The 24,367-nt window shown below is 34.6% G+C and overlaps 1 protein-coding gene across 5 annotated transcripts in view; it reads right to left on the bottom strand.

Moving 5' to 3' along the window:
* Nmdar2 (NMDA receptor 2) overlaps positions 1–24,367 on the bottom strand; it is an 825,403-nt gene that overhangs the window by 68,815 nt on the left and 732,221 nt on the right. For all 5 annotated transcript variants that reach the window (XM_069831779.1, XM_069831775.1, XM_069831778.1 and 2 more), the window contains 5 exons: positions 20,656–20,779; positions 16,127–16,287; positions 10,241–10,422; positions 5,058–5,293; positions 1,702–1,892 (listed from right to left, as the gene is read on the bottom strand). In XM_069831779.1, the coding sequence (XP_069687880.1) occupies positions 1,702–1,892; positions 5,058–5,293; positions 10,241–10,422; positions 16,127–16,287; positions 20,656–20,779 (894 nt within the window). The remainder of the gene's footprint in view (positions 1–1,701; positions 1,893–5,057; positions 5,294–10,240; positions 10,423–16,126; positions 16,288–20,655; positions 20,780–24,367) is intronic.

Here is a 24,367-nt window from a genome sequence, read left to right as displayed (position 1 = left end):
AAAATCTTTTATGGTATGAATTATCCGATTTTTCATCTAAATCAGCAGACAGAGGGCAAAAATTTTAATTACACAAATACTAACTAATATCCATTTCTTTTTAGGTTATGATAAAAATGTTTCATCAATTTTATCAGTTTTTAAAGCTCGCAAACCAATGCCTTTGGAGTACATAAGAGTGGAGAATTTGTTTTGTTTTAACTTTTATGAGCCCGTCTTATTTTCACAACTCTACATGTTCTTCAGCCATTTGGCTTATGCACTATCGTTTAACATTATATATAGGTAGGTATTTTACAGAATTCTTATTTATATTGAAACAGTTTTGTAAAAAAAATCGAATAAAGAGCATAAAATATTAAAAATGCCACAATAATCACTCCTGGGAAATTCAAAATAAACTCTCCACCACTTTTTCGACAAATGCTGTAAGTAACAAAACATGCACTCATTTCAATTATTACAAATTACAGCAATAAAATGTTAAAGTAGTTATTTACTGTAGTTAAATATAAAATGCACTCAATATTAGTTCACATATAAATTACATATTCTAAATGTATAACATTTCCTTTATTTCTGTCACTGACTAGAATAAATTAAGTAAAACAAAGTCATTTTTAACATTTATTTCAATATTAAATTCCTGTTCGTGAGTTACTCAAATGGCATAAAATGTTAAGAACTTGTAGATCTCAATATTATTAAATAACACAAATATATAACAGTTTATTATTAAATTATGCTGATGATCACAAATATGTTGTACGTTTTATGTAATGTAATTGTAACTTAATCCAACTTAAAATTGCATACAAATTAAATATTCGTAAAATTATTTGTAATTGTGTTCCATATTAATGTTTTGGTAAAAGTTTAAATTATTTAGGAATACATTATATGGTGATCACTTTCATGTGTTACAATTGAACTAAGTTTATAAATATCTAGTTGACCACTTTCAGCTTGGGAGCCATCTTCATGTTTAAATTATGTATAAATTCATTATTCCTAGAACATTTTAAATTATATCATTTTAATGATATCAATATTATTAACGTTATTTCTTAGAAATAATAGAAATAACGCAGGAATTATTTAATAACATAATTCATTAAATTAATATTCACATAACATGACTGAAAGAAGAATGTGAAACACTTTAATTGTGTGTATGTTTTTCATTTAAATATATTATTTTTTATAATTGAATAAATGGCGATCTTACTCGTGTTAATTGTGTAAATATGTGCAGCTTACAGCTGTTTCGGTGCTTCTTCACACCATCCTCAGAGCCTACTGGATCTTGGCATCATCTCGAACTTCGCTGCCTGTTGTGTGGGTGTGTTCGATTGTTGAAAAGTGTTGAAATGTGGTGTCAAATAGTGTGTGTGTGTGTTCTGAAATTGATCTGTGTGTTGAGAATTTGATCAGGTTGTATTTTGACACCACATTTCAACACTTTTCAACAATCGAACGCACCCACACAATAGGCAGCGAAGTTCGAGATGATGTCGAGATCTAGTAGGCTCTGAGGATGGTGTGAAGAAGCACCGAAACAGCTGTAAGCCGCACATACTTACACAATTAACACGAGTAAGATCGCCATTTAATCAATTATTTATATTCAAGTGTTTAAAGTAGTGTACAAAAGACTCAACATGGAATATTATTTTTATTGTTATATTCAAAATGACTTACCTCCTGCTAGGTTTAATTCCATGAGCTTCTAACTCTTTTTGTAGCTGTCGAATCTTCATACGGGCTAGGTCCAACTCATGTTTTACTTTCCAGAGGTGTGTGTCACATATAGGATCCCGACAGCGATGATGTCTTAAAATATCTTGAGCCTCAAATACTGCTCCACGAAATGTTAAAGATTTACCCATGCTCTGTGAACATTCAATAAATGTGGTGTTTCAAAACTTTGTCTCCCATATACATTGTCCTAAGGACTTGTCACATGCTAAGTAACACAAAATATGCACTTCTTATATTACTTTGCAGATTTAACTTCCGTGTACTTCTTAAGTTATTTTCCATTATATGAAACTACCTACTGTCTATTTCACAGCTCTGTACCATGTGTAGTAAGATGAAAATATCGCAATTGCGATAATGTTTTTTCTTTCTTTTTTCCATCTTATTTACATTTCATTATAGTTGCAACCCTTTGAAGTCAGTTTCATTATTGCAAATTGTTATAAATAGATATTACCGTGATAAATTATATAAGTAATTGATTAACTAGCGGACTTATTCGTGTTAATTATGTAAGTTTGAGCGGCTTACAGCTGTTTCAGTGCTTCATCACACCATCCTCAGAGCCTACTAGATCTCGGCGTCATCTCGAACTTCTCTGCCTGTTATGTGGGTGCGTTTGATTGTTGAAAGGTGTTGAAAAGTGGAGTCAAATAGTGGTGTGTGTACTGAAATTGATCTGTGTGTTGAGAATTTGATCGGTGTGTGTTTTAGTGTGTTTGTATATTTCGTATTGTTCTAGTGTGTTGAGTTTTTGGTTCTTGGGTTGTATGTGTAGGATTTCCATGTCTAGTAGGCTCTGAGGATGGTGTGATGAAGCACCGAAACAGCTGTAAGCCGCACAAACTTACATAATTAACACGAGTAAGTCCGCTAGTTAATCAATTACTTATATTCAAGTGTTAAAAGTAGTGTACACAAGATTCAAAATGGATAAATTATATTCTCATTGCCTGTTCCGTCGGGATTACAACTTCCAAAGACATGATCCCATTCCTGACTATATGATAAAATGGCCTCAAATACAAAATTCAAGCAAATAGGAAGCTTGTTACCGAAAATCACAAAGCATTGCAAGGGAAAAGTTTATATTTATATAAGAATATAATATTGTATATTGGAGAACTAAATATCTAAGAATCTCAAGAAAACTGTGGGGTAAATTGTGGGAAACGAGAATGCGGATGCATTAGCAAAGAAGGTCAGCACTGCTACTTACAGATCTGTTACTAAATCTACGTATTACTCTGTGAAAAGATTTATTAAATCTACATACTTAGACTTCAACAAACAAAATTTGATAACACAATCTCAGGGGAAAAAATGGAACTCTCTGCATCATAATCCACAGTTAATTCCCGATTTACCACGAAAATCGTCTGTAGCTGCATTTAGATTGGCAACAGGCCATGATTGTTTGGCCAAACACCTGCATAGAATTGGAATATATCAGTCCCCTAACTGCCCATTGCGCAACTCAAACCAAGAAATGGATTCGGAACACATCAAAATCTGTGCTTCAGTGACTGACCATGATAATATCTTTGAAAAATAGTGGAGTGCAAAGAGGTCAAATGACTTTATTGTCAAATGCCTGGCATTAGAAAACAACAACATATTTTTTGTGGACAAAAATTGGTACAACAGATAACATTTAAGAACTGCTGGTAAGATAATGAAGTAAATGTAGTATATGCCAATGGAAATTCCTCAAATTAAACCAGCTTCCCAACATACGGTAGTAAAACACATTCACCCTAGAATCTCTTGCTCATGCTTAAAAGGAAATTCCTACCTGGAACATTCTCTCAAGCAGTAAACATGATAATACCTTCTTTCAAGTAGATTTCAGAGAATAGCATGCCAAGTATTTTTATTGTTATTTTGTTTTACTAATATTTAATGTGATGTACAACAGCCAGGCGCCAATAACAGTTCAATACATGACAATATCACTTACTTACTTACTTACTGGCTTTTAAGGAACCCGGAGGTTCATTGCCGCCCTCACATAAGCCCACCATCAGTCCCTATCCTGAGCAAGATTAATCCAGTCTCTACCATCATATCCCACCTCCCTCAAATCCATTTTAATAGTATCTTCCCATCTACGTCTCGGCCTCCCCAAAGGTCTTTTTCCCTCCGGCCTCCCAACTAACACTCTATATGCATTTCTGGATTCGTCCATACGTGCTACATGCCCTGCCCATCTCAAACGTCTGGATTTAATCTTCCTAATCATGTCAGGTGAAGAATACAATGCGTGCAGCTCTGCGTTGTGTAACTTTCTCCATTCTCCTGTAACCTCATCCCTCTTAGCCCCAAATATTTTCCTAAGAACCTTATTCTCAAACACTTTCAACCTATGTTCCTCTCTCAAAGTGAGAGTCCAAGTTTCACAGCCATACAGAACAACCGGTAAGATAACTGTTTTATAAATTCTAACTTCCAGATTTTTTGACAGCAGACTAGATGACAAACGCTTCTCAACTGAATAATAACACGCATTTCCATATTTATTCTGCGTTTAATTTCCTCCCGAGTGTCATTTATATTTGTTACTATTGTTCCAAGATAATTGAATTTTTCCACCTCTTCGAAGGATAAATCTTCAATTTTTTTAGTTCCATTTCGTACAAAATTCTGGTCAGGAGACATAATCATATACTTAGTCTTTTCAGAATTTACTTCCAACCGTATCGCTTTACTTGCTTCAAGTAGAATTTCCGCGTTTTCCCTAATCATTTGTCGATTTTCTCCTAACATATTCACGTCATCCGCATAGACAAGAAGCTGATGTAACCCGTTCAATTCCAAACCCTCTCTGTTATCCTGAACTTTCCTAATGGCATATTCTAGAGCGAAGTTAAAAAGTAAAGGTGATAGTACATCTCCTTGCTTTAGCCCGCAGTGAAATGGAAAAACATCAGATGGAAACTGGCCTATACGGACTCTGCTGTATGTTTCACTAAGACACATTTTAATTAATCGAACTAGTTTCTTGGGAATACCAAATTCAATAAGAATATCATATAAAACTTCTCTCTTAACCGAGTCATATGCCTTTCTGACATGACAATATCACTACAGAACATTAATAATGATAGAAACAACAACAACAATAATAATAATAATAATAATAATAATAATAATAACAACAACAATAAAGTAATAGGAATAACAGTCGTCGTCATTTGTGTGGTAAGCATTTATTGCCCATAATGATCTGTATTTGTCCACTCTTGAACATAATTTGCAGTATCCATGAAATTATGACACTGTAGAATAATACTTACGAGACTGATGAGGGCACAGCAACCACCGCGGTCGGTCTTAGCTAAGTGTTTCCGCACATATTTGAAGTAAACATGCTCCAAGGCTAGCAGAACAGCGGCCAGAAGGATGCCGGACATGAGCAGCAGAAATGCAGACAAGAACTGCTCCAGTGCCAGAGGATCACTTGACTTGTGCTCCTGTTTGCCAGGCTTGCAAGTGCCTGTCATCCAGTAGCGTCGCAATCTCTCCAAATCACCTACAGAGAAAGGTAGAAATGTTAAACGTTATGTTTTATTTAATGATACTTGCAACTGCAGAGGGTATATCAGCATCGCCGGATGTGCCGGAATTTTGTCCCACAGGAGTTCTTTTACATGCCAGTAAATCTACTGACATGAGTCTGTCGCATTTAAGCACACTTAAATGCCATCGACCTGGCCCGGGATCGAACCCGCAACCTTGGGCATAGAAGGCCAGCTCGCCAACCAGGTCGACAAGAGAAAGGTAGATAGCCACAGCAAATACTCAGGCCTAATTTCACCAAGCTTTGTTAATATTTAACATGTCGTTAAGGCACTAATTAATTTTCATATAAAATGAATTAATACATTTATGGAAAAAAAAAGTTGTAACAAAAATGACGATTAATTTAAATTATTGTCATTCACATCATATTATTAAACCAAATAAAACTCTAAAGTGTACTTCTACTGCATATATTTTAATTTTTAGCACATAATGGATTGATTTTCTAGTAGTAGCAACTATGCTGCAGCGATGCTGTGCAAAGGAGCCAGGCAATATTGTTTATACCACAGGTTGCTTACATGTCTCGTCTCCCCTCCCTCAGAGCTAATGAACTCGTCCTCCCCCCTCCATGTCCGTTCATAGTGAGAACAATATGTAATAAGGATAAAGCTTAAGTACTTCCTCAAGGTTTATACTTATGAGTATGAGCACTTCCTGTAATTATATACTCGTAACCACTGGACCATACTCATTTCCGTAAGAATAAGGACATTCTACCTAACGCGAATATATATTCATCTGTACAGCCTTCTTGATCATTTAAAAGTTAGTATATACTCGTGTTACCCATCCTCTTTGACCACATTGCACCGTGATGCTCAGTTTTTTTTTTTTATAGACTTTCACATGCTATCGGCGTGCTGTAGCGGTTAGTGTTTTGCTTTTTGTAAATTTTGATAATAGATAAAATAAATAAAATAATTAAAATTAATTAAATAAACAAATAAGTAATCAATTAAATAAATAATTAAATAAATAGTTAAATAAATAAATAATTAAATTAATAAAATAAATAAAATATATAAATAAAATAAATAAATCTACTAAATAAATAAATGAAGCAAATCAAATAAATTAATTAAATACATATTTAAATTAATTAAATAAATAAGTAAATAAATAAACATGAAAGAGAAAATGAATCATATAAGTGACGTTAATAAAACGGAAAACAAGAAAATAGTACTGGGAAATCGTCATTATGGGATGTTGGATAGAGATTACAATCCATTTCTAGACTTCCAGTTGTGCTAATTGTATTTTTTATTATGAAGCAGTTATATGTAGGCCTATATAATTTCAAAGTTACAAGTAATTGCATTTTGCAATTCAAATTTTACGACATAAACTGTAATTGTTAATTATATTTAACAATACAATCTAATCTTATAATTTGATAGCCATTCATATTTTTATAGGTTATGTTTCTTATGAATAACAAATACGTGTTTAACCAATTTCACATTCACTTTTGTGAAGCGTTAAAGGCTTCTGAAGTTCACGTCTTTTTCTATATTTTTCCATGAGGTACTACATCGTTCATAAATTATGCCATTTTTTTAATTTAACTTTAAACTGAACACAAACCAACAAATATTCAGAATTGAGCCTGCTACAAACCATACTCAGAATAACATGAGAACGAACTTATAAGTATGAGAATATACTAGCTTTTATTCTTATCAAGCATGAGTATATATTCTGTACAAGATGGACACTTGGGTATATTCTACTATGTGTCCATGGCTGCAAAAGGGTATCTGTCGGATACAGGGGGGAGAGCCATTAATCCTTCCCATTGAAGGCTTTAAGGAACCACCTGGACAAATACCCAATGTCCCATCCCTGCCTTCCCGTGGTGCAGCTGTTAGTAAGCATGATTTTACAAGCTGAACTAAAGGGAGGGGCTACTCATCAATTAGCACTGGTCAGCTTGATGAGTTAATGACTGAATTTGGTATAATTTTCCTCTATTCAATACCTAATTCCCTCTTTACCCTTTCCTATCCAGTCCTCTGCCTGAACTCTTACTTTCTTCGACCCCAACGGCATTAGAGCATTCGAGGCCTAGGGGTTCATTTCACTTTCCTTCCTCCTCTTTCTACTTTTCTGTTCCTAGTGCTGACCTGCTATGGCACTAAAATCGTCCTCCAGTGGCTCAAGGAGGGAAGGCTGGTGATCAACAAGATCTCCCAGCTAGGTCCAATGGACCCGTTGACCAACAGCAGGTGTGGTCCTCCAGACATTCTGGGGGTTGTGTGTGAATGAAGTAGCCACCAAAACGTTAAAATATGGTGTTCACTTAAATCGGCTACAACTTGCCATTTTCATTGATAATGTCTTTGAAAAATATTGGAGTGCAAGAGGTCAAATGACTTTATTGTCAAACGCCTGGCATTACAAAACAACAACAACTACTATGCGTCCACGTTATGAGTGTGTAATCAAAAATGAGTAGGTACTCAAATGTTTTTATGCTTACTAACAAAAGTATTTACTAAAAAAAGTTCAGTATATGCTATATACTCATGTTTATTCTTACCACCCAATAAGATGAGCAGTTGTGAGCAAGTGGTCGCAGAATAGTCACAATGTTTTCGAAGGAGGAACAGAGAAGCTGGCTAAAAATTCAATGTGCTCGAGGTCGCATGCCACAACAGTGTCAAGGACTGCAAGAGGCTTGCGGTGTGGCTGCGTTACCTTACTGAATGGTAGCAAGGTGGGTTAGAGCCTTCAGACAAGGATGCGAAAGTGTGTTGGACATTCCTCGATCTGGTCACCCACCAGTAAGTGACGAACATGTACAGACTGTGTCCGCATTAGTGTAGACGGATTGAAACTTAACGATTCGTGAGTTAGTGCAAGATACAGGATTGGCACCTTCGACTGTGCTTCACATCCTGAAGAATCACTTGAAAATACGGAAAACTGCCTCAAAATGGGTTCTGCATGATTTAACAGACATGCAGAAATGGCAGCAATGACGCTTGTCGTACTCTCTTGCAGTGCTATGAGTGTGAAGAAGAGGTCTTCTTACAGCGTATCATTACAATAGGGATATCCTGAACTAGCACCAACAGATAGCGCGCGTGTACTTTGAGGGATGTGCTTTGCGTGTGCATTTGTTTTCTGGTATATAAACACTGAGAATTTACGTAGTGTATTGGTACATTAAATATTATTAAAACAACTCAAAATGGCAAATTTTTGTTCTGTTCCTAAATGTAAAAACCAGGGAAAGCCTTTTGTCTTCATTCAGGTCCCGAAATATTCTGAATATATGCTTTGAACCTTAAAAATTTAACTAATGAAATTGCGCCTCGAAAGTGCTAGCTATTAAACAAAAATAACTACTTCAAGTAAGGAATTGCTCGGTACAGTTTGATTTTGGAAGAGGGAAAATTAAATTAATAAAAACATATACAACCTCGACAGCTTAGATTATATTCAGTACTTCTAGGAGTCTCTGAAGTTTACGCCTGCAGTAAACTCTGGATTAACTGGGATATTTATTAGCCAGGACAATCCATTGTGAAACTCATTTCGTGAATAATGTTTTTAATGTGCTATAGATGAATTATTAAAACTATGTTTTTACTTCAAATTTTCAAAATCATCCTACATAGTATTCAAAACTGCATGTCCTTAACCTACAAAACACAGGAATAATCGTGATACTCGTACTATATAGCTACTGCGATCATATTAGGGCCTTATCCTCTTATCAAACATTGCATTTAATCTTTCTACAACCAGAGGAAAAAATATTAGGAATTCAATCACGATAGGCCTTTCCCTATAAAAAAACACATTGATGGCTACATATCCTGTTTTTAGTGTACGGTACTTACAATACTAATGATTAAAGAGGTAATATTTACTTTCGACAAAGTTCCTATTTTATTTATTTATTTTATTCGTGCACCTTGTTCTCAAAGTTCTTGTTCAAGTTCATGAATATTCTATTTACTCGTATCTATATTCTGCATACTACAGATTTCCTCATCTATCTCAGTATTATACAAGTTTACGCTATTATTTACTGTAAATTGAATTAAATTATGAGGTAAAAAAATACTGAATTATATTAAATTATAGGCCTACTAGGTTATACAAAATAATTATAAATATGATTTTAACATGCACAAAAAGACAAGCGGGAGAATGCAATCAACTGTAGGATACAACATAATATAGCCATACAACATGTTGTGCCGCATGGAACACTCCTGCCATCTAACGGTAAAACTTCACATAAGATATCCCTATTGATGAGACCTGGGCCAGGTAAGTCCCTGTGACTTCGATCTAATCCCTAAGATAATGGAGCCACTTCGCGGGATTTGCTTTCGAACAGTTGCAGACGTTTTATAGGTAACAGACCGCTCTATTCAAACTATCAACAGATTAGGCAGTGCCAACAGCTTATGCATTTTAGTTATTTCTGCTGTGTGAGATGAAGGTGTGTGTTTAGAGACTATTGATAGAGTAGCTGCTTTATAAACATTTTGTATGTAGTGTTCAAAGTATTCCTAGAGCATCTCCATTTCTTTCCATTGGAGATATAAAATCATTTACTATGCATAAAACAGGAAAGCCACCTGCGTAGCTCAGTCGACTAAGGCGCTTGCCTGCTGATCCGGAGTTGTGTTCGCGCTCAGGTTCGATTCCCGCTTGGGCTGATTATCTGGTTGGGTTTTTCCGAGGTTAAGGAAAATGTCAAGTAACCTATGGCGAATCCTCGGCCTCATCTCGCAAAATATCATCTCGCTATCACAAATCTCATCGACGCTAAATAACCTCGTAGTTGATACAGTGTCGTTAAATAACCAAGTAAAAAAAAAAATTAAAACAAGAAGGTAGGCCTATACTTCCATTTCTTTCAGAAACTTACCGTTTTCCCGGAAGTCAAGCAATCTCCTGTTAAACATCTGAACATATTTTGAATTGCGGCTGAAGGCGATCCCGTACCCGGTCATGGCATACCAAGACCCCACAGTGAGCAGACGGCAGTCCTCGTCTTGAGCCACCAGGTAGTCCAGGACTGTACCGTCATAGATGAAGGCGTCCATATCCCTGATACAAAAAATTATAATGTCGTTGCAACATATCTTAAAATTCAGGTCAATACTATCTGATAAGGATTTTTTTATTTATTTGCTTTTCCTGGTACTAGCGCTGAGAGTTTCCTTCTTATTCCGCTTATACACCTTGCATATATGAATGTGATACATTAGGTTTTGTTAGTTTAGGCTTTTCATGTCTTGCATATACCATCAATTGCACCTCTACAAAAACTCTCTTATAAATTCAACGATTTTCACTTCCAAAATCACCGGAACTACCTTCCTAACCTTTCCTGAATCTGTGACTGGTCAGGTTAGGTTAGTTTAGTTTATGGATTTAGTATACCTTGCATACATTAAGATTAATGTAAAATTGGTCTATGTGCAACGACGTCTAGTAGCAAATAAAGCCTAAACTAACCTAACCTTTCCTGAATATGTCAGATCAGGTTAGGTTAGTTTAGGGTTTCAGTAACCCTATCTCAGCGCTAGGCCCACCGAAATTCCTTATAAATTTAACCATTTTCACTTCCAAGTCTCACTGGAACTACCTCAGCGCTAGTTTCATCAAAATTAAAATAAATCTTGTGTACCGATATCGTTTAATTGGAGAGGGCGCCAATTCCTTTTTGCTCAGGGGCGCAAGGATTCGTAAATATGGCCCTGCATACTATCAGACAGTAATTGACGATAGGGTTATGTTTATTTATCATCACAGATCAACCCTTGATATTATTTATCGATTGGTAAAACATTGCTGTTGTTAATAATACCTTACTTTAAAGTTTGTAAGAACGAAAATTTGCAAATTCTGATTAACTTCTTCTGCAACATCATCACAAAAATTTGCCGCCAAACAATATAAAAAGTTGAGCATCATACAGTGTTGCCAACATATAAGTTGTAGCCCGTCAGGATCTGTCAAGAAGACCCACAAATCTATCTATATACAAATAAAAAGGAAATTTTGACACAACTTACTTACCAATACTGATTAAAATAATAATAATTCGTCAACCTCAGATTTGATTACGAGGAAATCTGAAACAGGGGATTCTTTAACATGGTACGACACAGGCAGGGCTGAGCAAATAAAAAGTAAACTCCCCAAAAATGAAACAATTAAAATATCAGTTAATAAAAAAAAATTACAAAAGACGACGTAAATCTAAATTCAGTCAGAAAATCCGTCAAAGCCATTTTTTTCCTGTCCGCTACTTTGAAATTACGTCAGTTGACTGCATTTCCGTCCCGTTGCAACACTGTTCATCAGTACTGCCACACGAATTAAACTAAATTTACCAATTTTCACATAGATAAAAAAAAAAACAAAATAGTTTACCTTCATAGTTCATAAGGTTTGATATATTGTTTTCTTTAATTTTTTTAAGCGAACTATGCCCTAAGTGAAATGTACACTGTCGTTCAAATATTCTGACTTACGATTGTAATACTTTAATAGAAATGAATTGCGCACAATGTGGATTGAGTTATGTGTCTTACTGTCTTTTACAAATTCACTGATGGAGCATTTTCTCGCTGGACATTTCGTGATATGGTATCTGTCACACGGTTGAGTATATAGTTTACACACACGTATTCCTTGGGTCGTGAAAACTTGTCACACACATTTTGAAATGGTAACCATGCGACTAACGATTTTATGATCGTGTAAGCGAATTTTTCAACCACGAGATAAGTCAGAACCAGAGATAAAAAAAATTACAAACTTTGAAAGAGTTCCATTAGTTCTCACCAGGTGGCATCATTATCGCAGCGGTTAAAAAAAGTGTCAGGGAAAATTATGTAGATCAAGCATAAATTACTATCATAATTGACATCAGCGGTTTCCAGCCAACAAAATATTGCTTTACAATAAGTAGAGCGGTATGAAAAATTGAATTCTATAATTCTATATTTCGGCAACACTATACTCTTCGCTATCTATTCTGGATGCGAGTGTCGAAATACAATTTCAATATTTTATTGCTATTAGTTTTTAACTGGGTTTGAAACGGAATTGTAGTGGTTTTATCCCTATTTAGTTTAAGTCCATTACTAGTGAACCATTTATTTGGTTTATCGTTTGTCTTCGGAATAGGCCTACCTTTTATAAGCTACAACTCGTCTTCTTCTGTAAGCAGAAGGACACAAGAAGGAGAAATAAAGGATACCAGTGTCGAAATACAATTTTAATATTTTATTGCTATTAGTTTTTCATTGGGTTTGGAACGGAATATTGTACTGGTTTTATCCGTATTTAGTTTAAGCCCATTACTAGTGAACCAATTATTTGGTTTATCGTTTGTCTTCGAAATAGGCCTACTTTTCATAAGCTACAGCTCATCGTCTTCTTGTACAAACAGGAAGGGCACAAGGAGCATAAATAAAGGATATTACGCTTACACAATTTTGTTCATTAAGAAAGCAATCAAAACATACAAGACTTTTTCTTCAGAAAATATATTCATTACATATTAAATGAAAGGAAAAACACTTTACAATAATAATAATAATAATAATAATAATAATAATAATAATAATAATAATAATAACAATAATACTGAGAACAGAGAAACCTACACTTTTCCTTTAGAAAAGAAAGATTTGTTAAATCAGTGGATAAAAAACACGACAAGGGTTAAATGGCATCGTACGAACACAGCTTCCTATACTCTTCACATTCAGAAGACAAATATATGTACATAACAAACAATAGGAGGCGGTTGTTGACAAGGCAGTACAAACAATCTCATTTTCCTACACATTTACAGAAGAACATGACCTCCAGATCCTCACCTACGAAACGCAAAGCTTATGATATAATGAAGACAGTGTTAATTTCATTTTTTTTTTTTTTCTTTTTCGGAAAATGCAGTTCACCAAAACTAAAGTAAATAATTTAGGGACTTCAACAACAGGCTGTGTGAAACTGCGTCATAAATTATAAACAAGTGTTTTGATGGAGTACACTATTTGTCTCGTTTCATATTTATTACCCATTGTTTCACCAGTTCCTTTTTTTCCAAGGGAATCTGCAAGAAAAGGAAAATAGTGTACACACCGCATGGTATGCCGGGGTTTGTTACACATTTACGCACGAGAAAAAAATGCTGCTAATTAACAAAACTATGGACTTCACTTCATAAAATTTACCTGAAATATGATATATCAGTTGTATTTTTTTCTTTTGATGTTGCAGTTAAATGCAGCACACACAAGAGGCATATATATTTTGTTTTGTTTTGTTTTTTTTCGTAGTTCTTGTCTCCGTATAAACAACGTTGTAAGCAGTCCAATTTTTACAACGGTAGGCTCTAATTCCATGTCTGCCGTGTTTCGCGGCTGCATCGCTAAGAGCGCTGTACAGGACAACTTGTCCACTCTATAATCTCTCTCCTAACTCGTTGTGTAACGGTCAGAACCAAAGATACAAAACAATTGACAAAACTTCGAAAGGGTTTCGCTAGTTCTCAATAGTTGGCACCATTATTGGGGCGATTAAAAAGTGTCGGGGAAAATGATAATGTAGATTAAGCTTAAAATTATTCTTGTAATTGACAATGTAAATGGTTTCCAGCTAAACCCAGTGTTGTTTTACAATCAGTAGAATAGTATGAAAAAGTGAATTGTACATAGGCCGTTCAATAATTAATGGCAACAATGTTTATATGTGGCGCTATCAGCGGTAAATGATGCAAGCTGATGATACTGAGAAAGAAGAGCATATGATGTGTGTTATCTGTGAGTTTGAAGACAATAATCTCATTTACAAGATATTTGTAATGAGTTTAATTTGTAGAATGTTATCTACAGTGCTCTAAAATGTTTAGCAAATACGAACAAAGATGCTCCATTAAAATTCAGATTGCAAGAGACAAGAATGCTCGACAATGCCATATAGCTTGAATAATTTCAAGGGAAAAATGGTTTCGGGTCCGGGTATCGATACCGGGACCCTTTGCTTAGCGCACGAATGTTCTACCGATTAAGCTACCCCAGAAACCATACACGACACCGTCACAATTCTTCCCTTTATATCCACACAACTCAAATGGGCTAACAAGACGCCAGAACCCAACTTTGAGCGCACACAATTCTGTGTGACTTAAATTATGGCTTCCTGTTAACGTATCTCCAGTAACGAATATATTATGCAAATCTGGCTTTCAGGTAGAAGCTCCCTGTGAAGTAGGCTTGAATAATTTCAAGGGAAATTTCCCTATCTGTCTGTCCGTCCGTCCGTCCGTCCATCCATCCATCCATCCATCCATCCATCCATCCAATCCATCTACCCAACTACCCATCTATCTATCTATCTATCTATCTATCTATCTATCTATCTATCTATCTATCTATCTATCTATCTATCTATCTATCTATCTATCTATCTATCTATCTATCTATCTATCTATCTATCTATCTATCTATCTATCTATCTATCTATCTATCTATCTATCTATCTATCTATCTATCTATCTATCTATCTATCTATCTATCTATCTATCTATCTATCTATCTATCTATCTATCTATCTATCTATCTATCTATCTATCTATCTATCTATCTATCTATCTATCTATCTATCTATCTATCTATCTATCTATCTATCTATCTACCTACCTACCTACCTACCTACCTACCTACCTACCTACCTACCTACCTACCTACCTACCTACCTACCTACCTACCTACCTACCTACCTACCTACCTACCTACCTACCTACCTACCTACCTACCTACCTACCTACCTACCTACCTACCTACCTACCTACCTACCTACCTACCTATCTATCTATCTATCTATCTATCTATCTATCTATCTATCTATCTATCTATCTATCTATCTATCTATCTATCTATCTATCTATCTATCTATCTACCTACCTACCTACCTATCTATCTATCTATCTATCTATCTAGTTTTTACTAGCTGAAACTGTTTTTTTTTTTTTTTTTTTTTTTCGAATTTTAACGGTAACATATCTGTAGTGCTCGGGAAAAGTGACACAAGTCAGTTTCCATAAACCTTTTTTGATAATTTATCCAGTGCAGTGAGTGAGTTGACAGCGAAATGAGTGTAATGTTGAAAGGTACTTGTGCAGATATGAACATATACTCGTGAGTTTTAGTTCGATCTTAGTTTTAAGATACAAACTAGAATATTTCAAATGTTATTTTAAGTGATCGTTTCATTTAATTTAGTATATTCCCTGTTGTTGTTGTTGTTATTATTATTATTATTATTATTATTATTATTATTATTATTAATTATTAGTATTATCATTAATTGTATTTTTAATTAATAAGTTTATTATTGTCATTATTGAGCGTAATTAGTTACCACTGCCACCGGGTATATACCCATTGCAGTGTGAATAAATACATACAAACATCTGTTCGCTTGGAAAGAAATACATAGGTATTCCTCCCATTACAATAATTCATACAGAAAAAAATCAAATCGACATAAACCAGTGTAAGTTGTCAATAAATTATCAAAAAAGGTTTGTGGAAACTGACTTATGTCACTTTTCCCAAGCACTGCAGATATGATATCAGATTATTCTCGCGAAAACGACAGTATTATTTTTGTAACAAATGGAGAAACAGAAATACATAGGAATTTCGGGGATTTCTGCTAAAATCAGCAATGTTTGGAATCACAGTCGTGTATTAAATGATAAGTAGATACTATAATATGTTGTACTCACCCGCCGAGGACAGCTTCTATGCCCTCGTTGACAGTGGAGCGATTCTGAGTCTTCATGTAGGCGTGCATCGGCTTGAAGTATTTGCTGAGCGTGGAGTCGGTGTGACTCCAGGGAATAGTTCCGAATCTGTACATCGGTTTATGGCTGAAAGGTTTTGATAACTGGAAGAACGAACACGCCATTTATATGAACATTTCCAGTGAAATGTTATTGCCAGTACTAACAAAACATAAAACGAGAGTTCGTATCAATGGCAACAAGATGTATGCCCATTTTGTTTCTTAATCATCTTTAACGTTGATGTACTTATCAAATTGTCGGTAGTAAGTTGCTAAACTTTCACTAACCACTGTATTACCTATATTAATAAATAATTAGTATAAATTAAGTTTTTACTGATCGGTTAGATATAAATTATGATTATTTTTCTTTGAAAGAGAGTAGCGAAAATAATGAGGAAGTTTACTATTTGGTGGGGCACTGATTAATTTATCACAGAGTAACACTTGAGTACTGTTTCATTATAACATAAAGGTACGGTCACACGTCGCTACTTTTGCAGCGCTGCAGTACAAAAAACTGCGCAACTCTTGTACTGCGACGTGTGAACAACGGTGCAACCTGAAAAGTAGCGGCTGCCGAACCTGCTGCCCGCTACTTTTCCATGCTGCGCGCAACTTAAAAGTAGCGACGTGTGAACAGGGTTCTCAGGGTTGCAGCCGCAGCATTTTTGATATCGGTTTTGTTGAAACTTTTGCTGCGGTTGCAACCAGTGTTACCACCCAAATGTGCCAATGCTACTTTTATTGTTTGGATATATTTTAATGTTAAATGTGATGAAAATAAATTATTTGTAACAGTTATTAAATGCACAACACAGTCTGAGCATATTTGCTGACGATATAATTCATTTTTTTAATTTTCCGTAGCGCAGTTCCAAACAGGAGGGTTGCCAACATTGATTACGTGAATATACTGTTGGTTATCATTTAAGTATATAGGCGTTTCTAAAAGCTTTATAGTAAAAATAATGTCAATTTCTGAATACTAGATACGATAGAAAAGCAAATAAGCTTTCGCATGAGTTTCTTAATAATGCGAACATAACCACAAAATGTATATTGAGAAGTCAACACGGAGATGGAAACCTGCAGCATGACTGCGGCTGCAAAAGTAGCGCCTTGTGTGTGAACAGACTCGCAACCTCCAGTTGCAACTTTTGCTGCACTCGGGTTGCGCAGCACGAAAAGTAGCGTGCAGCGCGCTACTTTTGGCTTACGCGTGAACGCGACACGCAACTTTTGCAGATGCAGTACAAAAGTTGCGCTGCAAAAGTAGCGATGTGTGACCGTACCTTAACTAGTGCTAATTATAATATTTTGAACAAAGTACGAACAAATGTTTAAAGATACATTAATTTATAAAATCCTTCATACAAGGTGTGTCAAAGAAACGGGAGATTTCAATTTTGTTGTTGGTAGTACATGGATTATATTTTAGTAGGCTCACATTCATTGTCATTGTTTAGCTTGATTGTTGAAATTTATTAAACATGGAGCATTGGACTGATGAGCAACGAGGATTTACTGTAAAATCTTACTATCTAAGTGGTCAAAGCTCAGAAGCTGCTCGTAGAGAGTTTCGCCGCCACTTTCGTCATGATCCTGTGTTCTCTTCACATGCGATTAAAACCTGGGTTCGCAGTTTAGGAGAAACAGGCTCAGCACTAAAGTCTCTTGGAAAGGAATTATTGGGCCATATTTGTTTGAGGGTGCCAATGGTCGTATGCAAACTATTACTGCATCTCGTTATGTGATAACGATTCAAAATTTTTAAGAGGTCAGTTGAGAAGAAGAAATTTTCGTAGCAACAGATAAACTTGATTTGAGCAAGACGGTGCAACAGCACATACTGCAGCTATATCTCTGACTGAAATTCGGAATTTGTTTTGGGAATCATGTCATTTAGAAATGGAGACATTCTCTGGCCTGCACGGTCCCCCGATTTAAGCTGATATGATGTATTTTTTGAAGCATCTGAAAAGTATGGTATACGCAAACAAACTGCAAAACAATGAAAACTGAAAGCAGCAATTCGTGAATAAATATCAAACATCATATTAGAAATGTTGCAAACTGTAATGACAAACTTCAAAGAGATTTTATAAGTGGTGGGAGGCATTTGAAAGATATCATTTTCAAGAAGTAGTAGTACCTCTTTTCTTAAACACATCCAAAACAACTGTTGTTCCGTTTTCACTAAGGTCCAGTGGTCTTAAATCTCCTCAATCTTCTCTTAAGCTCAAAATTCATCATTCTGATTGTTCTTCTCAAAATTGTGGATGTCCCATATTAACCGAATCCTCAGAAGTTAAGTATTTAGGCATTACAATCGACCAACACTTACGATGGAATAAACATGTTACATATTTATGCAATAGATTAGGTACAACAATTTATATCTTTACCAGTTAATATTTTACGTCTCATTTATTTAGCTTTATTTTAATCCATTCTCCAGTATGGAATTTTAGGGTGGGGAAATGCTTGTAATTCTAATCTCACTCCGCTAATACTTATTCCGAAAAGAATAATTAAAATATGCCTTAATAAACCAATTGATTACTCATCCGAGCTTTTGTTCCCTGATTTTAATATTTTGAAAATTAAACAAATTTATTGTATTGCTTTATTAAACTTCATACATAAAAATCGCAATAAATTCAAATTGTATCATCATAAATATGGAACTAAAAGATCCGATTTTATACGACTAGAAGAACCAAAGTGTTTCACAAGCACAGCTCTTTGGTGCAAGGTTATATAATAAAATAATTGCAAAATATCCAAATTTGGAAAATTATAGTATTAGAAATTTCAAAAATAGCGTTAGGAATTTAATTTTTAAAGAATATATATTGATTTAATATGTATATGTATTTGTATGAGTTAAATTGTTAAGGGAAGAGGATGTTATTTTTTAAAACTCTTTTCCTATTTGGTGTAAAATATTAATTTTTTGTATGTAGAGAGCTCATAGCTGTGGTAACTCAACGAAATAAAAATATTTTGAAAAAAAAATTATTTGGGGGCCCAAATTTGAAAAAATATACCCAATGCAGGATTGTACTAAAACCGATATATCTAAACCGTTTTTAAAGACAGATTCAAACAGTTTTTTGCAATGTATTTGCAAAGGCATGTTCTACAAACTGTCTGTAACAGAATTTTGATATTAGTCCCTACGTTTGTAAAATAAACAATTAAAATTTAATAACAATTTTCTGATTTCCTTTCTTGCAAACAAACGGACGTATTTTTAAAATGAAATCAATTAACAAAATTCTGTTACAGAGAAAAGTTTCCTAATAGTCTAAAAAATGTGTGTTCTAAATTTCATGCATGTATCTTTAATAGTTCAGAAATTATATCAATTTTTGTCTGGCAATGTAGCAAAAAAAATTAAGTTACTGGAAACCTATAAAAGCGGGCGTGGGATTTAAAAATCCATAGCGCAGGAAGTTTAAAAATGACGTCTCAACATCTGATAAGGGCACAAATACCCACAAAATGTTATGCAATGCATTCCACACATATCAAAGGGTATTTTAAAGAATTTTTTTTTTTTAATTTAATTTACCGGAAACAACAATAAAAGTGGGCGTGTGATATAAAAATCCATAAAGCAGGAAGTTTAAAAATGGCGACTCAACATCCGATAAGAGCACAAATACCCACAAAATGTTATGCAATGCATTCCACACATATCAAAGGGTATTTTAAAGAATTTTTTTTTTAATTTAATTGACCGGAAACAACAATAAAAGTGGGCGTGTGATTTAAAAATCCATATCGCAGGAAGTTTAAAAATGACGTCTCAACATCCGATAAGGGCACAAATACCCACAAAATGTTATGCAATGCATTCCACACATATGAAAGAGTATTTTAAAGAATTTTTTTTAATTTAATTTACCGGAAACAACAATAAAAGTGGGCGTGTGATTTAGAAATCCATATCGCAGGAAGTTTAAAAATGACGTCTCAACATCCGATAAGAGCACAAATACCCACAAAATGTTATGCTATGCATTCCACATACATCACAGAGTATTTTAAAGATTTTTTTTAATTTACTCATTTTTCACAAAAAAAATACCATCCTCTCTCCTTAAAATTGAAATTGTATTTTTTTTAAGTTAATTTATTTCTATAATTTTTTTTCCTTGACCCACTTTGTGTCACATAATTATCTTTGTTTGTGCTTAGATAACTCCCTGAGCACGAGATTTTACTCCTTTATGGAAGAATTAAAACTGTATTTTTGTACATGTTATTTTATTAACAATAAAGAACAACATGCAAATGGCATACTATATTCTATTTTTTCATGTAATAAAAGTTAATTTAATATAATATCTAAAGTTCCATTTCACTATTTAAAAATCTCCCGTTTCTTTGGTCCATCCTGTACAAATGTCAAGCAAGTTTTAAATTTGTAATACGTAATCGTAATTTATAAATACAAACCCTTGAATCATCGAGGCCAGAAAATTCGTGGAACTCTTCACGTGTTATCATAAAGGCCGCCAGGTTGGCAGTGTAAATGGCAAGGAATACCACAGCGAACATAGCCCAAACGTTCGTCATGAACCTGGAAAAAGAAAGCACTGCATCAAAATGGAGATGAATGGAGTGAAATTTAAAATGTTGTGCATGATGTGTGATATAACTATAACTTACGATAGAAATACCACAAAGTTACATAACAATTTATAAGCGAAAATATAAAGTTCTCATGGAAATGTAAACACAGAAGCAGCTGGTAAACGTTTAAGGCCCATTCACAATGAAATGATGGTGAAATCATTGCAATAAGTGAAAGTCTCAAGAATCTTCTATGCCACATCAATAAATTTAGGAATGCAGTTATATTGTCAGACTCCAAAACAGCTATTCTATCAATCGTCTCTAAACACACACCTTCATCTCAAACAGCAGAAATAAATAAAATGCTCTCTCAATTAATATCACCCAATAAAAAAAATTGTATTCCAATGGATACCATCCCATTGTGGAATCCTGGGAAACGAGAATGCGGATGCTTTAGCAAAGAAGGGCAGCACTGCTACTTACAGACCTGTTACTAAATCTACGTATTACTCTGTGAAAAGATTTATTAAATCTACATACTTAGACTTCAACAAACAAAATTTGATAACACAATCCCAAGGGAAAAAATGGAACTCTCTGCATCAAAATCCACAGTTAATTCCCGATTTACCACGAAAATCGTCTGTAGCTGCATTTAGATTGGCAACAGGCCATGATTGTTTGGCCAAATATATGCATAGAATTGGAATATATCAGTCCCCTAACTGTCCATTGTGCAACTCAAACCAAGAAATGGATTCGGAACACCTCAAAATCTGTGCTTCAGTGGCTGGTCATGACAATATCTTTGAAAAATATTGGAGTACAAGAGGTCAAATGACTTTATTGTCATACGCCTGGCATTAGAAAACAACAACAACAATGAAAATTAAACATAACCGTAACATAAACACAGAAGTTTGCGCCCAGCCTACCAAATGGGATCATTGACAATGATTCACATAAGCATTGACATAAACATTACCGTAAGACGTTAACATGAAAGTTTGCAACCTCCAAACTTTCATGCTTATGCTTACGTGATTTGCAAACAGAACACAATCGTGGAGCACTGAAGTATATGACAGAATATGAGGAAATGGCGTCGTTGTTATGTTTCCATGGTTACCAAGTATGTTTGCTATTATGTTTATGTTCCCATCGTGAATGATGGTATGACTTCTTGATTTTACTGTAACGTTAAGTCAACGCTTACGTTATGTTTAATTTTCATTGTGAATGAGCCATTATACTCTGTTTTTCATACACAGGGAAGATTCCCGCTGAAATTTCAAACGGTCTGACCACCGACACTTTGAAGCGGAGCTACTATGCAGCACATTTCATAAGTAAGTTTACAACAACAAATACAAGTAAAGAAATATATAAACGCAAAATAAATGACTACACTAAAATAATTTAATCCAAGATATTATTGGCGTTCCTATAGTCGCGACGCTGTTATTCCCGGCGTGACTCCTCCTTTTTGCTTACGTCTTAGGAAGAGAAGGCTCTATAAAGTCTAGGCAGGTAGTATCGTTCGCCATTATTGTTCTTTCGTTGCCGAGCTACCAGACGAGGAATCTATTTGCCACACCGTTAAACATTATCATGTCGTAGCTCCTATGATAATAAATCAAACGCACTGTAATTCAGCAAATAATATAGCGGCAAATAACGTCCTCGTGTGGTTTCTGCGAACGCCAACGAAAGAGCCAAAATGGCGGGCGATTATATTAAGCATTTATCGAGCCTTAGGAAATGCATAACGTCATCATCAGCGAATCACAAGACGCACAGGTTTGAATGTAGCTGACCTGCAACGTGATTGGCTGCCGCAAATAAGAGCGACGGGGCTATAATTCCGTAATTTTTCTCAATGTTGTTAAAAAGTCGTTGCAACAGGCAACAATGTCGCCACGAGCCATTAAACATTTCTTATTGTCCTCGTTTCTTCTGTACTGAAATCCAATAACTTGTAGTAACTTCCGCAATGAGGAACAAGAAATTTTAATTTATAGGGTTTCATATTTTACGAGCTTCCGGGAAAATATAGTCTAAATGGGTATAAATCCTTCTTTATATAAAGCAAGTACTGTCTGTCTTACAATTTCCTAATTAAATGTGATCAATGTTGTAATAGAAGAGCCGCGAATACATTTTTGGAAAGGCTTTTAATTTTTTCTCCCGATTAATTTTCTTCACTGTAATTATATACCGAAATCTTAGACACATCCGTCGCTTTAAGGTCTATATTACACTATAGGCCTAAGATGTGTTCTCTTCAAAACTTGATAAAAGAACACTGTCTTCCATTCCTTGCATTGTCATATTCGCTCTGGAAACATATATGTATAAACACAAATCAAGACTTCCTTGGTGTCAGAGTGTAAGTAACGTCCTCTACTAACTATTAAATAGAAAATTATTACTAAGACCACCAAAACAAGCATACCAATCACAATATTCATCATCCCAAAAAATAATTGTAAATGACTTGTTTAAAAACTGAACTTAACTAGGTCAAAAGCAGGTATAAAATGAGGGAGGATAACAAAGAAAGTTAATATGTTGTAGGAACTTATTGTTAAATAGGTATGCGGTATTGAGTAGCACACCTCCGACCAATTTTATTACTGATTAGGAATGTTAGCCCTAACATTTAAAATGAAGGGCGGAAAGTTTCCCTTTGTATGAAAACAGAGTAAAATAACTGATTTACTTAAGGGGAGAGGATGGTATTTTTTAAAACTTTTTTCCTATTTGGTGTAAAATATTAATTTTTTTGTATGTAGAGAGCTCATAGCTGTGGCAACGCAATCAAATAAAAATATTTTGAAAAAATCATTGGGGGGCCCAAATTTGAAAAAAATATACCCAATGCAGGATTATACTAAAACCGATATATCTAAATCGTTTTTAAAAATAGATTCAAACAGTTTTTTGCAATGCATTTGCAAAAAGTATGTTCTACAAACGTCTGTAACAGAATTTTGATATTAGTCCCTGCGTTTGTAAAATAAACAATTAAAATTTAATAACAATTTTCTGATTTCCTTTCTTGCAAACAAACGGATGTATTTTTAAAATGAAATCAATTAACAAAATTCTGTTACAGAGAAACGTTTCCTAATAGTCTAAAGAATGTGTTTTCTAAATTTTATGCATGTATCTTTAATAGTTCAGAAATTATATCCATTTTTGTCTGGAAATGTAGCACTAAAAATGAAGTTACTGGAAACCGATAAAAGCGGGCGTGTGATTTAAAAATCCATATCGCAGGAAGTTTAAAAATGACGTCCCAACATCCGATAAGGGGACAAATACCCGCAAAATGCTATGCAATGCATTCCACACATATCAAAGGGTATTTTAAAGAAAACAATTTTTTTTTAATTTAATTTACCGGAAACAACAAAAGTGGGCGAGTGATTTAAAAATCCATAACGCAGGAAATTTAAAAATGGCGACTCAACATCCGATAAGGGCACAAATACCCACAAAATGTTATGCTATGCATTCCACACATACCACAGAGTATTTTAAAGATTTTTTTTTGAAAATTTACTCATTTTTCACCAAAAAAACC

Source organism: Periplaneta americana, chromosome 7 (genome assembly GCF_040183065.1).
Source record: "Periplaneta americana isolate PAMFEO1 chromosome 7, P.americana_PAMFEO1_priV1, whole genome shotgun sequence".
In the NCBI taxonomy this organism is placed as follows: Eukaryota; Metazoa; Arthropoda; class Insecta; order Blattodea; family Blattidae; genus Periplaneta; species Periplaneta americana.
The sequence above is the reverse complement of the archived record's forward strand: the minus strand, read 5'-3'. Positions and strand labels throughout refer to the sequence as shown.